The 17,435-nt window shown below is 42.3% G+C and overlaps 1 protein-coding gene across 1 annotated transcript in view; it reads right to left on the bottom strand.

The window, feature by feature from the left end:
* The window catches only part of LOC126234876 (sialin-like), a 613,986-nt gene that overhangs the window by 187,201 nt on the left and 409,350 nt on the right, over nucleotides 1-17,435 (bottom strand). Inside the window, exon 4 of the mRNA XM_049943616.1 lies at nucleotides 4,249-4,571. Coding sequence (XP_049799573.1) covers nucleotides 4,249-4,571 — 323 coding nt within the window. The remainder of the gene's footprint in view (nucleotides 1-4,248; nucleotides 4,572-17,435) is intronic.

The raw sequence follows: 17,435 nt of genomic DNA, 5'->3' as shown, positions 1-17,435 counted from the left end.
GTAATTAACATTTTACAATGCAACAAACGGCACTGATTACGTATTTTTTATATGTTCAGATGTGCTAACAAAAATAACGGGGTTCCATTTAAAAAAACGTAGGTTTGTGTTAAAATACATACTTCCGTGCATTTTTGTATGGTTTGTATTAACCAATTACACTAGCCCCTCTCCTCACGTTCGGTCTGTGGAATCGGTTCGTCAGTATTTGATGTGGTTTACGAAATATATCCAGCGGTAACGTTAGGTGACTCACCCTGTATATTGTACTGTAGTTCTGAAAAACTATATCCCTGCCTTATACCCTTTCTAATGCGAGCACATCCTTCTTGGTCTTCTATTCCTACAGTTTCCTTTTAGTTCTTGTACATTTATCCGTCTTTCCCTACAGCTTACCTCCTTTTTCTTAGAATTTCGCAGGTTCGAATCCTGCCTCGGGCATGGATGTGTGTGATGTCCTTAGGTTAGTTAGGTTTAAGTAGTTCTAAGTTCTAGGGGACTGATGACTTCAGAAGTTAAGTCCCATAGTGCTCAGAGCCATTTGAACCATTTTAGAATTTCGAATATCTTGCAACATTTTACATTGTCGAACGGTTTTCCTGGGTCCACAAATTCTATGAATGAGTCTTGGTTTTTCTTCAGTCTTGCTTCCATTATGAAATGCAACCTCAGAACAGACTCTCTGAAAGCCAAACTGATCCTCAACTCACAAATCCTCAATTGTCTTTTCCACTCTTCTGTATATTATTCTTGTCAGCAACTTTGATGCATGAGCTGTTAATCTGAATGTGCGATAATTTTCGCACTTGCCGGCTGTTGCAGTCTTTGGGATTGCGTGGATAAGTTTTTCCGAAAATCTGATGGTATATTGCCACTCTCATACATTCTACACACATAGGTGAATTGTCGTTTTGTTACCGTTTCCCCCAATGATTTCAGGAATTCCTTTGGAATGTTATCTATCCCTTCTGTCTTATTTGATCATAGGTCGTCCAAAGATTTTTCCAATTCTGATTGTAATACTGGATCACCTAAACCTTCCCAGTCGACTTCTGTACAGACAAGTCTCTCATAGAGGCCTTCAATGTACTCTTCCCACCTTTAATATCTCTCCTCTACATTTAACATTGGAATTCCCATTGCACTTTTAATTTTACAGCCCTTGCTTTTAATTTCGCAAAAGATTGTTTTGATTTTTTTATAGACGGAGTCAGTCCTTCATTTCTTTTTCGATTTCATTACATTTTCCATGCAGCCATGTTTGGAATTCCCATTGTACTTTTAATTTTACCGCCCTTGCTTTTAATTTCGCAAAAGATTGTTTTGATTTTTTTATAGACGAAGTGAGTCCTTCATTTCTTTTTCGATTTCATTACATTTTCCATGCAGCCATGTTTCCTTAGCTTCCTATTTATTTCATTTCTAAGTAAGTTAGATATCTGTATTCCTGAATTTCCCTGAAGATTATTTGTACTTCTTCCTTTCGTCGATCTTCTGTTAGACATGGGTTCCTCGCAATTAGCTTCCTTGTTTCTATACTTTTCTTTCAAAATTCTTGTTAGGGGTGTCCATTCCTCTTCTGCTTAATGCTTACTGAGCTGTTCAAAAGCAACAATGAGGTACATAATTACAATACCAGAAGGAAAATTGACATTCATTACCCTACATTAAGGTTGTCTTTAGCACAAACGCTCCAACAACAGTTTTTGATCACTTCATCTACATCTAAATCTACATGGATACTCTGCAAATTACATTCAAGTGCCTGACAGATGGTTCATCGAATCACCTTTACAATTCTCCATTATTCCAATTTCGCATAGCGTGCGGAAAGAATGAACACCTATATCTTTCCGTACGAGCTCTGATTTCCCTTATTTTATCGTGGTGATCGTTCCACCCTATGTAGGTCGGTGTCAAAAAACTATTTTCGCATTCGGAGGAGAAAGTTGGTGACTGGAATTTCGTGAGAAGATTCCGTCGCAACGAAATACGCTTTTCTTTTAATGATTTCCAGCCCAAATTCTGTATTATTTCTGTGACATTCTCTCCCATATTTCGCGATAATACGAAACGTGCTGCTTTTCTTTGAACTTTTTCGATGTACTCAGTCAGTCCTACCTAGTAAGGATCCCACACCGCGCAGCAGTATTCTAATAGAGGACGGACAAGCGTAGTGTAGGCAGTGTAGTAGGTCTGTTACATTTTCTAAGTGTCCTGACAATAAAACGCAGCCGTTGGTTAGCCTTCTCCACAACATTTTCTGTGTTCTTTCCAATTTAAGTTGTTCGTAATTATAATACCTAGGTATTTAGTTGAATTTACGGCTTTTAGATTAGACTGATTTATCGTGTAACCGAAGTTTAACGAGTTCCTTTTAGCACTCATGTGGATGACCTCACACTTTTCGTTATTTAGGGTCAACTCCCACTTTTCGCACCATTCAGATATTTTTTTCTAAATCGTTTTGTAGTTTGTTTTGACCTTCTGATGACTTTATTAGTCGATAAAGGACAGCGTCATCTGCAAACAACCGAAGACGGCTGCTCAGATTGTCTCCCAAATCGTTTATATAGATAAGGCACAGTAAAGGGCCTATAACACTACCTTGGTGAACGCCTGAAACCACTTCTGTTTTACACGATGCCCAGTGATAAAGTGATATAAACTGTCTGACAGCCAGCGAAGCAAAATTTGATAACGAACTGAGAAAGTTTCTCTTTGACAAGTCCTTCTGTTCCGTAGAAGAAATTCTATTACTGTATTACTGTATTGTGTAGAAGGTGGTGGGTAGGAATTAGTAACTCACATCTGTATATCCAGTGTTCCTTTACTTTTTGTAAATATGAAAAAACTTAGAAATGAACAGAATGTAGCCGTATGTAGACGTTACTTTGCGATATGAATGTAAAATGACTCGTTCCACATCATTACGATGTATCGTGCAAAACGATATGTGGAACATGTAACTGACTAACTAACTAGCTAACTAACTAACGTTGGACATTTTGTGGCATCCCAGATATCCCGAGGTATCAGTCTGTGATTACTTCCTCTGAGGATTCCTGAAACACAAGTGTATGCTAGATGTTTACACACAACTGCGGAACTGAAAGACACCAATCGTTCAGAAATTAGGAACATTCCTACACAATTGCTTAAACATAACGTGAGTGTCTGAGTGTCAAAATAACAAACAGGAACGTGTTTGAAATGGTAGTATGGAAGGGATCCGTTGTTATGAGTGAAAATGCCTTACAATATAATCCTCGCCCTTCAAACAACCCTACCTCAACAAAGGTCAAAAATTAATTATGATTGTGGTGTTGCTCACTCTGCTAAATACTGCATTTTCGGACAACAACAAAGTTATATTATGTGGCAGGTGTCATTAGAGCACAGTTAATAAAGTCATTTCATGAAATAATGGATAAACTAGGCACTCATCATTTCGTGTTTCCCACGCTGGGCTCGTTGTGAAACCATGGCTCAATCGTCGAAAATCTAGGTAGTGATGATTCCAATCTCGGATGCAAAGAGGCCTAGGTGTTATTCTGCGATATTCAAAAGTTTTATACATGTGTTTCATAAACCATTATTGAAGATTAAACTTTTGCAAGTTAATACGATGGTGATATAAAATAGTAATCAGCACTCCGAATTTAAGTTACACTTCTTTTTTATTACTTTTGTTGCAATATCACGTAACTCACAATACATCACTTCACAATATAAAACATACTTGAAAATATCTTCCTCATTGTTAAAGTTCACATTTCATAAACTGACCACAATTTGCGTCTTTTCAACATGACGACCAAGACTTGACTCCTCGATAATCGCTTTCGCGCCCAAAAATCAGAGTTGCAAGTACGTCAAAGATCATAGTGACAAAAGAAAGAATTCACATAAGAATATCATTGCAATGTAAACATATCGATGTATCAAAGTACCTCTACATTAATGAAATCAAATCTGAATGTTGTCTCAGAAATATGTTAACTACTTTACAGAAACACAGTAGAATATTGCTGGTATCGAGAGGTTGAGGTGAGGTGCCGTAATGGTTACGTAATTCAAGTACCATTACACCCTCTTTCACCATATCAACATCGGCCCGTTTTTCTGCCACATTCTTTACACGGGATTTCTGTTCTTTAAGGAATCGGGGGTTTACTGGTGTCACTCATCAGCTAAAAGAAGGGATTCAAAACTTATGAACACCTATATAGGAAGGGTTGCGCGCACCTCGTCCCAGAAGGCAGTTCTGTTGAAGGCATCGAAGTCGCCCCCGGCAGTGAGATTGGCTGCCGCGCCGTCATCTTCCGCCCCCGCGTAGCATTCGCCGAGGGGCGCGCTGGCGTTGTCTCCGCCGCCGGCCTGCTGCAGCGTCTCGTTGAGGTCGGGGGGCTGCACCATGGCCACGATGGCGATGTTGATGGCGACGCGCAGCATGTAGTTGGTGAAGAAGCCGAAGAAGCCCACCACGCAGAGCACGGCTCGCGCCGGCACCGCCTCCCGAGCCCGCCTCGCCGCCCCCAACGCCCGCCGCCACCGCAGCCCGGCAGCAGCTGCCGACAGCACACACACTCGACAACACCTCCAAAGGACTACAGTTCAATGCAAAGCCTAACCTTCACAATACCAACGCATCTGTAATAAGGTCCATTATCAGGGGAAGGATGGGTTTGGGGGAGTTACTTTATGTCCAATGAAGAAAAAAAGGTAAAAAAATTAAATTTGTTTTTTGTTGTTGATTAAATTAACAATACACTTTTTAAGGGGGTGCTGATGTGTTATTAGGGTGCAGAACATGAAAATATCATTCAGCACCCTGTTAGTAACGTCAACACGTTTTAAGTAATGTGCCCTACCAAGGGAGGGTTGAGGGGGCTTACTATGCTCACCCTAAAAAAGTTCAGACAGTGCAAATTTCGTTGAGTTTTCTTGACTTTACTCACAATATACTTTTTAAGATATATTGATGTTTCATTGAAGCCCTAAACCCGACGGGGTTGGGGGAGGTACTTTATGTCCAATGAAGAAAAAAATGTAAAAAAATTAAAAAAGATATATTAACGTTTCATTGAAGTCCTAAACCGGACGCTATTGAATATGACGTTCATTGGAGGATGTGACATCTGCCAATGAGGCTTAAATTTTTAGGTTAACTTTAACTGGAAAATTTAAAACATTTATCGAACGAAGTAGAAGAATACGTTAGAAACAACAAACCTGTCTTTCAAAGCTCTAAAATCTAAAATAACTGACTCGATTACAATATTTTCAAAAAGTGAGCATGAAGCATTCCTCTTCCCTCCCCCTCCCCCTCCCCCTCCCCCCCTCCCACCCCCACACCGCCATGGTATTGCAAGGGTTAATCATAACACTTTTTGAAACGAATCTAACGCACTGAAGTGAGAGCTACAGATTGACTCGATGAGGAAGAAATCATTAATGAGGTATGAGGAAGAAATCATTAATGAGGTACTGACATGGTATAGTATCAGTGCAAGCGGCTCGGATGTGTTTATGTGAAAAATCTTTTCCAGAAGTCAAATTCCTTAAGTGGGAATAGTAAAATCTTTATTGTTACAAGTTTCATAAATCTTCTTTTTTTCCAAATCCTAAATTAAATCTTGTTACTTCAGAAAACGAAAATCTTTTCTTCTAAATACTAAACTCTCAGTTCCTTCGAAACCAAAATCGTGCTTCCTTAAAAAATTAACACTTTGTTTCTTCAAGCAATTGTGAACTTGCTACTTAAAAAGCGATAAAATCTTACTTCTTCAAAAGAAACAAAAAAAGAAAAGAAAAAAGCTTGTTTCTTAGCGAAGAACTGACACTATCTTGTACATAAAATTAAGACACATTTTGACAAAATTTTCTGTTTAAAATTGCAGACTTTTCGAGCGACTTGCTGTGGTCGTTCTCCAGGGCAGTTCACCGCTGTATACTCGTGAACCGCCCTGAAGAAGACAGTAGCAAGTCGCTCGTCGGCCAAATACCCAAAATTATTTTATCCAAATAACACCACCCGGTGAATCCTGTGAGCTTACATCTGTTTATATCTTGGGGATTAAGAAGACACTTCAGTTGTATTTAATCACTTTATTATCAGATCTTAATCGGTTTCGTGGCACTGAAAACCACATCGTCAGGTGGCACTTGCATAATAATGAATCACGAAAGCGTAACAGATCCTAAAATATCCTTTAACATGAAAAAATTTAAAGAAATTTTAAATACGCGTAAAACACAGAATATTGTTGTTACACAACTGTCATAAGAATTAAGTATCTCGGAACATAGAAGCCAATATTCGTTATCAGGCCAAGCTAATAAACCACTAAATGGTGTTACGTCAGTGAATGAAAATCAGCCGGACGTAGGGGTCCAAGTCCAAAATAGTCGGCGGAGACTGCCAATGGATTGCCGTGATGTAGTGTGTTTAGGCTCCACCATCCATTTTGTAATCGATCCCTATCTCCACCCGATTTTGATTCAATATATTTTTTTCTGTTTTAGTGTTTTTAAACGTTCTTCAAAATTTTTCATGATAGTGGTATTTTAGAACTGTTACTCTTTCATCATTCATTATTACGCAGATTTCACCTCATGATGTGGTTTTCAGTGCCACGAAACCGGTTGAGGTCCGATGATAAAAAGATTATAAACCGCTGAAGCGGCTTCTTAATCACCTAGATGGTTATTCACACCTGTGGTGCTCTGTCTACAAGCCTTTATGTCTATTTATAACAAAAGCATCTACGAAGGTTGTAAAAATTCATTAACCTTAGGGCATACTAAGTTTTCAATCTCTCCCACGGTGATATATACAATCTGCTAATCATTTGTAGTTAAAGTAGAGAATTACGTACTAAATTCTTGAAACAGTAGTGCATTAGGATGCGGATTTCATACGCTACAAATTTAACATATTTCTATACTGTAGAAGTTTTTTGTTTTAAATTATAAAAATATATAATTTTCAGGAAGCATACTAAGCTTTCAGTCTCGCCCACGGTGATATGAACAATGTGTTAATCATTTGTCGTTTGTCGTTAAGGTAGAGAATTACGTACAAAATTCTTGAAATTATAAAAATATATAATTTTCTAGAACCTATGCGTAATTCTTACCTTAGCCTTAGGAAATTGGTTATGTCACTTAATATTACTGATAATCGTCGCAAGTTTCATCCTTGCCCAGTTCGGTATTATTATCCAAGGTTTGAACTGTTCTGCATTGTCTCTAGTAAGGGGTATTCCTTACGTTCAAGTCACGAAATTTTTCTACTCTTTGATATCTTATTTTTAACTCCATCATGTCTTACGAAAATTATTTTTGTACTGGTTTGAGATCGCTAATATTTATCCAGACATTCTGCCAGTTTATACTAGTGTAATTACACTACTGGCTATTAAAATTGCCACACAACGAAGATAACGTTCTACAGACGCGAAATTTAATCGACAGGAAGAACATGCTACGATATGCAAATGATTAGCTTTCCAGAGCATTCATACAAGGTTGGCGCCGGTGGCGACACCTTCAACGTGCTGACATGAGGAAAGTTTCCAACCGATTTCTCATACACAAACAACAGTTGACCGGCGTTGCCTGGTGAAACGTTGTTGTGATGCCTCGTGTAAGGAGGAGAAATGCGTACCATCAGGTTTCCGACTTTGATAAAGGTTGGATTGTAGCCAATCGCGAATGCGGTTTATCGTATCGCGACATTGCTGCTCGCGTTCGTCGAGATCCAATGACTGTTAACAGAATATGGAATCGGTGGGTTCAGGAGGGTAATACGGAACGCCGTGCTGGATCCCAACGGCCTCGTATCACTAGCAGTCGAGATGACAGGCATCTTATCCACATGGCTGTAACGGATCGTGAAGCCACGTCTCGATCCCTGAGTCAACAGATGGGGACGTTTGCAAGACAACAACCATCTGCACGCCAGTTCGACGACGTTTACAGCAGCATGGACTATCAGCTCGGAGACCATGCCTGCGGTTACCCTTGATGCTGCATCACAGACAGGAGCGCCTGAGATGGTGTAATCAACGACGCACCTGGGTGCACGAATGGCAAAACGTCATTTTTTCGGATAAATCCAGGTTCTGTTTACAGCATCATGATGGTCGCATCCGTGTCTGGCGACATCGCAGTGAACGCACATTCGAAGCGTGTATTCGTCATCGCCATACTGGCGTATCACCCGGCGTGATGGTATCGGGTGCCATTGGTTACACGTCTCGGTCACCTCTAGTTCGCACTGACTGCCCTTTGAACAGTGGGCGTTACATTTCAAATGGTTCAAATGGCTCTGAGCACTATGGGACTCAACATCTTAGGTCATAAGTCCCCTAGAACTTAGAACTACTTAAACCTAACTAACCTAAGGACATCACACACCTACCGAGCGAGGTGGCGCAGTGGTTAGCACACTGGACTCGCATTCGGGAGGACGACGGTTCAATCCCGTCTCCGGCCATCCTCATTTAGGTTTTCCGTGATTTCCCTAAATCGTTTCAGGCAAATGCCGGGATGGTTCCTTTGAAAGGGCACGGCCGATTTCCTTCCCAATCCTTTCTTAACCCGAGCTTACGCTCCGTCTCTAATGACCTCGTTGTCGACGGGACGTTAAACACTAACCACCACCACCACCACATCACACACACCCATGCCCGAGGCAGGATTCGAACCTGCGACCGTAGCAGTCCCGCGGTTCCGGACTGCAGCGTCAGAACCGCTAGACCACCGCGGCCGGCCGTTACATTTCAGAAGTGTTACGACCCGTGGCTCTACCCTTCATTCGATCCCTGCGAAATCCTACATTTCAGCAGTATAATGCACGACCGCATGTTGCAGGTCCTGTACGGGCCTTTCTGGATGCAGAAAATATCCGACTGCTGCCCTGGCCAACACATTCTCCAGATCTCTCACCAATTGAAAACGTCTGGTCAATGCTGGCCGAACAACTGGCTCGTCATAACACGATAGTCACTATTCTTGATGAACTGTGGTATCGTGTTGAAGCTGCATTGCAGCTGTACCTGTACACGCCATCCAAGCTCTGTTTGCCTCAATGCCCAGGGGTATCAAGGCCGTTATTACGGCCAGAGGTGGTTGTTCTGGGAACTGATTTCTCAGGATCTATGCATCCAAATTGCATGAAAATGTAATCCCATGTCAGTTCTAGTATAATATATTTGTCCAATGAATACCCGTTTATCATCTGCATTTCTTCTTGGTGTAGCGACTTTAATGGCCAGTAGTGTACCTTCAGTCTGATTTGAATTTTTCTCTTATTCTCAAATACTCGTAAATATTTCTGGTGTTGAGGTCCTCCGGTGTTTCACGCTGCTTAGTTCAAAATAACACTACCACGCCTTTCACAGTTATCGTACCGATATCTGTTGGAGCAATATTTCCTGTCGTCCCCAATCTACTGAGTATCATTTTCATTATCGTGCTGTGAACTGCGTGCATTATCTTACTGGTTCGGTTAATATACAAAATAGTGTATTGTGATTTAACCTATTTGGTAACTAACCCCGGCCAGTGCATGACAAAGCTATAATTGTAAATTGGGGCCATAAAGACAGTTTTTCACCAGACAAATCAGTATACAGTGATTATCATCTATACAGCTGTATTCTTTTGGATCGGTATTAACGCGGCGATACGAAACATCTCACTAAGCACTATCTGTCAGTGAATAGCGTCCTTTCTACTCGATCGAAAGTACTGTGTTTATATTTCTGCATGTTGCTCGAATTATATTAACTCTGTGATCCCGTGGGTGCGGCTTTAGAAACATTACTAGCTGTCTCATTTTATCCACTCTGTGTAACCAGGTTATTTATTTTGTGTCATAATTCGGACCCACTAGCATGATCTTCGATTTATTCTCATTCAGTCCGGATCCTTTAATGGGAATGTAGTTGGTGATTATTTTTCGTGGCGCTTCTTTCTTCGTGCTAATTATGACGTTGATGTAAGCGAGTGAGACATACGGTTTTTACGATACAGGTGTAGTTGCCGTTTAATCGTGCGTAGTAATACTTCGTAACAGTTCTGCGCTTATTGCATCTGACTTCAAAAGAGAGCCATCGTTGGCGTACAGATCGATTTATCGGAACGGCTGTCAGTTAATTTTAAATGTGCATTTTTGTACGACCTCTTAACAAAGTCGCACAGAAATCCATTTTTCGCCTTGTTCGTCCCAAAAATTTGTGGTTTACTCACTCAAACGCTTTTTTTGAATCCAAAAAGGCAAACTGCATATTCGTGGTCATGAAAGGGTTATGATGTCTTTGAATTCGTGTAGAGCATTTGTCATGATATCCGTGGAATTACGCTCATGTCGTACGTTATTCTGCTCAAAAGTTGAATTGTCTTTCAGTTAACGATCCGAGACAGCTGTCTCAAATCCGAGGTAAGAGATGTGATAGGCTTGTATTAGTTCACGGTTTTACAATGCGGTATTTTCGGTTTTAAAACTGGCAGCCCCTCCGAGAACTGAGATGAATGTTACATATCCGTTATTATATTATTGTACTTCCGCATTAACGCCTCCTTCGACGTCCCAGAAAATCACAGGAAATTCTGTTACTAAGCCATCGAAACTAGCCTATTTATACCTGGATGACTCTGTAACTGTTTTAACTAACTCTTCATTTTTTTTATTTGATGGAAAATCGTCGATGTCATTTCTGTTACTCGAAGGTATAATTGTTGTCTAGCAATGAATGCCCAGCCGCTTGCATATATATCCGTGTAATACTGTGCGAAAGAGATGTTTTAGCTCTGAGCGCTGCAGATGTTCAATACCTCTCTCGTCTTGAAAGGAGAACACCAACTTTTGTTCAGCTATAAATATGACTGAGGTGGTTTCTTCTCTCAATTCCGGTAGAAACTTTGGCGTTATTTTTCTTCCCTCCAAAGTTTGCCGAAGATGACTAGTGATTTTTGTTCTGGTTCTGTTTGTGCTAACAACGCTTTCTTTTATGATTGTAAGGGTCATGGGTCATAAGAATTAATATCGTACGGAGTGCCTTACAAAGTATGCTTCAGCGTGAGCATGTTTAATCTGGTAATTCCTAGTCTGTGGTTTAGCATACTGCGTGAGCACATTTCGTCCAGGTCTCTTTTACCCCTTGGTACAGATGTACGTCTTCCAGATGTGGGGTTAATCACCAGACTCCTTTCCTCTATATTATGTTCGGTGTACTCCTCCATTAAGTAGAAAATACAGTTACCTGAAATATATATACACCACACTGCGCACTCGAAGACAGTCTCGCCCAAATCTTTCGTCTCATGAATCTCGTCTAACCAAGTTGTCGAAATATTTGATGCACTCGTAAACTGCGCAACATAATTAAACGGTCACATTTTGAAACCCCGCGAAGCATAAGTTTGAAATTTGTCTCAAAAGCGGGTACAGCCTTCGTCTAATAGTGGTACAAAAGCATGGTGCCCTACGATGTGCCCTTGAAACAACAAGGCGTCACTACATACGAGAAAAATGTCAGAGCTCAGACATTCATACGGAGTATAACGTGGATTAATGACGTTACATTGGCACCAAATTCCATCACAGTTCTGCTCAACTTCACCGTGGACGCGTCACGTCTTACACACATTTAAACCCTTCTTTTGACACCACTGCTCAAGACGTCAAAACGCTAACGCCGAGCGTTCAGTTCACGCTATCTTTCATGGGCGGCCGGGGAAAACATTGCAGACACACTGCCGCTCAGATCCAACACGAAAAGGCCTTAGTGGGTGGCATAGAAGCCTCAATGAAACAACCTCCTCCCTTGTGACGGTGAATCCCATACCTTTCGAGGTTGAAAATGACATTTTACAGCGTGAAGAGTAACAGGATGAAGTTCTCGATAACCTTTGACACTGCCTACACCCTCGGACTGTTCAACCCTACTCTAAGGACATTGTGGGCTAGCAGCATCATTGAACGTGATCGCATGGCTTTGAAGCGCAGTGCGACAGCAAGTTTTGCTCTGGTATACAGGGTGGAATCACTAAGGACTGTTCAAAACCACTCGACGATATCTGAAAGAGATCCTAAGCAACAATGGGTGCAAATGTTTTTTTTTTTTTCAGGCCTCCTGTTTCGCGCCACCTAACCTGGTTACAGAGGGGTGCAGTATTGACATATGCGTGAATAAAACGGTAAAGGGTGACTCTAGGATCATCCAGTCGAGAATCAACCTTGGTGCCTCCTGCTCACCTTTGTTGAGCATCTTAAAAATATAATTGTACAGACAGAACCCGCGACGAGAGTCCTCTGCACCTGCAGGCAAGCTGCGCTACCGCCTGTACTAGACCATCCGGAATTGGAAGGGTGTCGAAGGGTGTGCCTTTCTGCAAGTGCCTAGACTTTGTCAGTGGTTGTCTCTGTTGAGGACATTTTTAAAGTGCTCAACATAGGCGAATGGGTGGCACCAAGGTTGTTGCTGAACTGTAGCGTCTTAGAAGTATCCTTTGTGCTTTTATTCACGCTTATATCAACATCACAAAACTCTGTCATCACGCCGCAGAAACGGGCGAGACAAGAGGGCTGAAAATGCATAAGCACCCAATGCTGTGTTGGATCTCGGATTTGAACGGTGCCTAACGTTTCCACCCTGTACACCAGAGCGAAAACTGCTCTTGTACTGCACTCCAAAGGGGTGTGATCACGTCTAGTGGTGTTGCTCCTCCACAGTGTCCTTAGAAAAGGATCAAATGGTCTGAGAAGTGTCATTAGCGTCAAAGGTTATCAAGAAAGTCGTTCTGTTGCTCATCACATTGTGAATAATCTTTTTCGACCGCGAAATGTGTGGTAGGCAACGCTCCAAGAGAAGGACTGGTTTCACTGACGACATTTATGCCACCCCTCAGGCCATTTCTTCTTGATTGTGGGTGATGGTATGTCTAAAATGTTTTCCTCGGCCACCTTTAAGAAATCCGCGTGATTTCAATACTGGGCGTCGCGGTTCTGCACTTCATTGCAGAGACGTCAAAAGAAGGGGTGAAATATGCGTAAGATGGAGTGTAACGACCTCCCCATGACGTCAAACGTCCACGGTGGCGTCGAACACAAAAGTGGTGAAATTTAAAAAGTTTTCAACGGTATTGAGCCATAGCCATGCAAGACTTTTTTTTAAATAATAAGCCGCTATTTGACTGTGTATTACTGTATTTATCTTCTGTATTAGCTAGATTTCGGCTCTTATGCCATTCGCAAGTAGATGGTAAAATTTGTTAGACCATTAATGTGTCATATCTGTTAAGCCTATGGACCATTATAATGTCATATCTGTTAAGGCTTTGGACTACCTTAAGTGCTATGATATAACAATGGTCTAACAACTTTAAACATTGTATTTGAGAGTGGCATAAAACGGAAATCTAGATAGTACAGAAGATATAGCAACACACAGTCAACTTGCGGTAAACTCTTTTTTAGAAAAAAGGTGGTGAAATTTGGTACTAACGTGACATTCTTAACCCACCTTACATCAACAACTGAGCTGTGGCATTTTCTCGCTACTACAGACACCTTGCATTTTGAAGCTTCGCCGAGCTCGATAGTGACGCAGGACGCCACGGTTTTGCAGAGTTACGTACAATGCATGTAGGGTCCTCTGAGACAAATTTCAAACTTATGCGTCGCAATGAAGGACAGAGTTTTTCGAAATAGTGATCCTTTTGTTGTGTCGTTCAATGTACATGATCTTGCACGTGGACGGAGCTGTCACCACATGAGTTTGAAGAATACTGCCGAAAAGCAAAATTAGTAAGCCTGGAGAGACGACGTCGATTTTGATCTGGTGAAGACATATGCCACCTGGAGGGTAGTAGATGTGCTGATAATGGTAGCAACATCGTCCGCCAACAGATAGGGTAGTGGCATAGCTACTAGATGACGATCTGTGCCTACATTTTACTAGGGAATGCTCAAAGCCAGAAGGCTCAGTGTGTTCTAAATGTGTAAAGCAAGCTGGCAGCCACGCCACAGAGACACGCTGGTGCTTTCTGCAGCCAACTGAGCGAGTTTGAAAGGGGTCAAATAGTGGCCCTCCGAGTGATGGGATGGTTCTTTCAAAAAACTGCCACGCAAGTTGGACGTGCTGCGTCAGTTGTACATCGGTGCTGGTCTCAGTGGTCAAGTGAACTTTCGCACACCCGCACACGAGGTTCTGGACGTACACGCAGCACAGACACTCGCCTCACATTGTAAGGGCAGCATTAGTAGATCATACACCTATCTCAGCATAGTAAGAGGGCTTGTGAGACCAGGCGTGACAACACGAACTGTTGGGAACCGGTTATTATCAGTGGGACTACGGGCACGCACACCTCACACCACAGCATCGACGTGCGTGGGTCGACTGGTGATGTCATAGGATCACTTGTAAGATGGGCTGGCACGCCGTGCTCTTCAGCGCTGAACGCAGATTTTGCTTGCAAGTGATGGTTGTCTGTATGTACGACATAGACCTGATGAGCGCCGGTACAGTCCTTTCGTCCAAGACACACTGGCAGCACTCCCTCACCTCAGGCCTCATGGTGCGCTAAGCTACAGTTCTCGTTCACCGTTGGTGTTCCTGGAGACGACGCTAACCAGCGCCGGTACGTGCAGAATGTTCTTGCAACACGAAGGTGATGTGTTGTTCTAACACGATAATTCTCGCCCACACACTGCCTGTGAAACACAACGTGCTCTTCAATATATGCAGCAGCTTACCAGGCCATCTCGATCTCCGGACTTGTCTCCAACCGAGCACCTGTGGGATTGGGTGGGACGAGAAATGACTCGTTTGGCTGGTTTTGAAGGAGGCTCTGCGTGATTACTTTCACTTTTATCCTCTGACACTTGCCATTTTTTGATGGGAGGGGGACGGAGAGCGAGAGATGATGGTCACTATACAGGGTGATTATAGTTAAACTTTCAAAATGCGGTAGAAATAACCGCGCTGGTCGAATGACGTCAAATTGCAACGGAATATTATCGGAGGAGGGGAAAATGTATATCAGAAGAAAAAGATAGTGTGAAAATTGATCAATAGATTGCGCTGTATGTGTCAGAATACGTAAATGAAAACACTTGTTATGAGCACGACCCATTGAAGTTGGTATAAATACGCCGTATACACAAGCCCCGTGGCTTTTCCTCCTTTCGCGTCTGCGACGTTCGCCATGTCTCTTTGCAGGATCGCGCTCTGCTTGTAAAGCTGTATTGAAAGAATTATGACAGTGACCGACACGGTCTGCACTCTGCAGAAGTTCTGGACACCGAAGGGTTTGAAAGGCGTTGGTCCGATGACTGCCGTGAGTCTGGGGAAAATGATTCAGAAATTCGAAAAGACAGGTTCTTTTGGTGAGCGAACTGGAAGAGAGAAGAAACGTATTATTTGATGTCAGTGGAAGCAGTGACCTCAGCAATGCAGGAGGAGACCAGTGGTGGTGTGGAAAAGTGTAGTGCACGGAGAATCGCCCGAACATTGGACATACCCGTGAGCACGGTGCGTAAAATCCTACGAAATATCCTTCTTTGCTATGAATTCAAAATTACCCTTGTGCACAAGTTGCTTTCTGTTGACCTTCCAGCAGAAGAGACTTTTTCTTCATAATTTCTTGCTCACATGGAAGTGCACAATGACTGGCCGTGGAAGATTTTGTGAACAGACGAAGCCCACTTCCATGTGACAGGATATGTCAGTACACAGAATTGTCGAATATGGGCAACCGAAAATGCACACGCAAATCAACCAGTACCACTTCATCCTGCAAAGGTCACTATGCGGTGCGGGTTTACGGCATCATTTATCATAGGGCCATATTTTGTCGAAGAGGCAGGTGCTTCTGGTCCTGTTACCTGTACCGCCACTGGTAAGCGCTATGATTGTCTTTTGCGCAAACACGTCATTCCAGCTCTCTAACAGCTTAGATGTCAGCATGGGATCATTTTTATGCAAGATGCCGCACCTCCTCACATTGCAAATCCAGGTAAGTAGCTGCTGAAGCGCCATTTCGGAAATGCTAGAATTATCAGCCCCCATTTCCCTACGGCATGGCCGTCCCGATTACCTGATCTTAATCGGTGTAACTTCTGGCTTTCCCTACGGCATGGCCGTCCCGATTACGTGATCTTAATCCGTGTAACTTCTGCTGAATCTTCCGTATTCATCATTATGCGGGTAGAAAGTTCGTCAGCGGGCAGAAATACACTATGTTAGCTGTAAACTGTCGTTCGCCTCTAAGGTCATTCTCACTGAGACCAATTTTCTCGTACTGCATCTGAATTTTTAGAGTACTCTTCCTGTTCTGGGTATCGGACTTGAACATGAAATTTCTGTACCGAGCTGCTGTTACCCGCAACCAAACACACAACGGTCACCATGATCACGTGACGCCACGTACCCTCTGCACAGCTGTCTAGGGCAGAAACACTGCTGGTCACAAAAATTGCAACAATATGAAGATGGCATGCTACAGACATCAGACTGGAATTAAATACATCAAATAACGAAATTTTTCTTATTGTGCGTGTGCAGTGTATTGCTAGTAGGAAGAATACACTTAGACAATGAATGGAACTTTTTTTCTTCTTTTCTTTTTTCTATACGGTGGACGTAGAGGAATTATGGGTAAAGTTTAAACGGATTGTAAATCGTACTTCGAAGAAGTATGTAGCAAGTACGGGGATTAAGGACGGTAAAGACTCACCGTGGTTTAACACCGAAATTTGAAAAGTGTTGAAGAAGCAAAGGCTGTTGCATTCTCGGTTCAAGACCCAACGCGCCAATGACGACAGGAAAAGGTTGGTAGAAAGTCGCGCGTCTGTAAAAAGATCGATGCTCGCAGCTTTCAACAACTACCACCGTCATACCTTAGCAATAGATCTTGCCAAGATTCCGAGAAAATTTTGGTCCTACGTAAACTCGCTAAGTATGTCAAAGGCTTCTATAGGTCACTCGTTGACCAGTCTGGTGTGGCAGTAGAAGACAGCAAAAGTGGAGCCGAAGTTTTAAATTTCGCATTTAGGAAAGTCTTCACGCAGTAGAAGCATACAAACACACCGTCGTTTGACCGTTAGACCATCACACCGACTCCCGAATGGAGGACATACAAATAAGTATTATTTGTGTATACAAACAACGGAAAGAGTTGAGAGCAAATAAGTCGCCAGGTCCTGATGGAATCCCATTCAGTCTTACAAAGAGTACACTATAGCAATGGACACTTAACTTGCATTTATCGCGGATCTCTCGGCCGGCGTCAAGTCCAAAGCGATTGGAAAAAAGCGCAGCTGATCCCTGTGTGTGTGAAGGGCAAAAGAACGGACTCGCAAAATTACTGGCCAATATCTTTAACATCGGTTTATTGGAAGAACCTTGAACATATTCTCA

Source organism: Schistocerca nitens, chromosome 2 (assembly GCF_023898315.1).
Source record: "Schistocerca nitens isolate TAMUIC-IGC-003100 chromosome 2, iqSchNite1.1, whole genome shotgun sequence".
In the NCBI taxonomy this organism is placed as follows: domain Eukaryota; kingdom Metazoa; phylum Arthropoda; class Insecta; order Orthoptera; family Acrididae; genus Schistocerca; species Schistocerca nitens.
The sequence above is the reverse complement of the archived record's forward strand: the minus strand, read 5'-3'. Positions and strand labels throughout refer to the sequence as shown.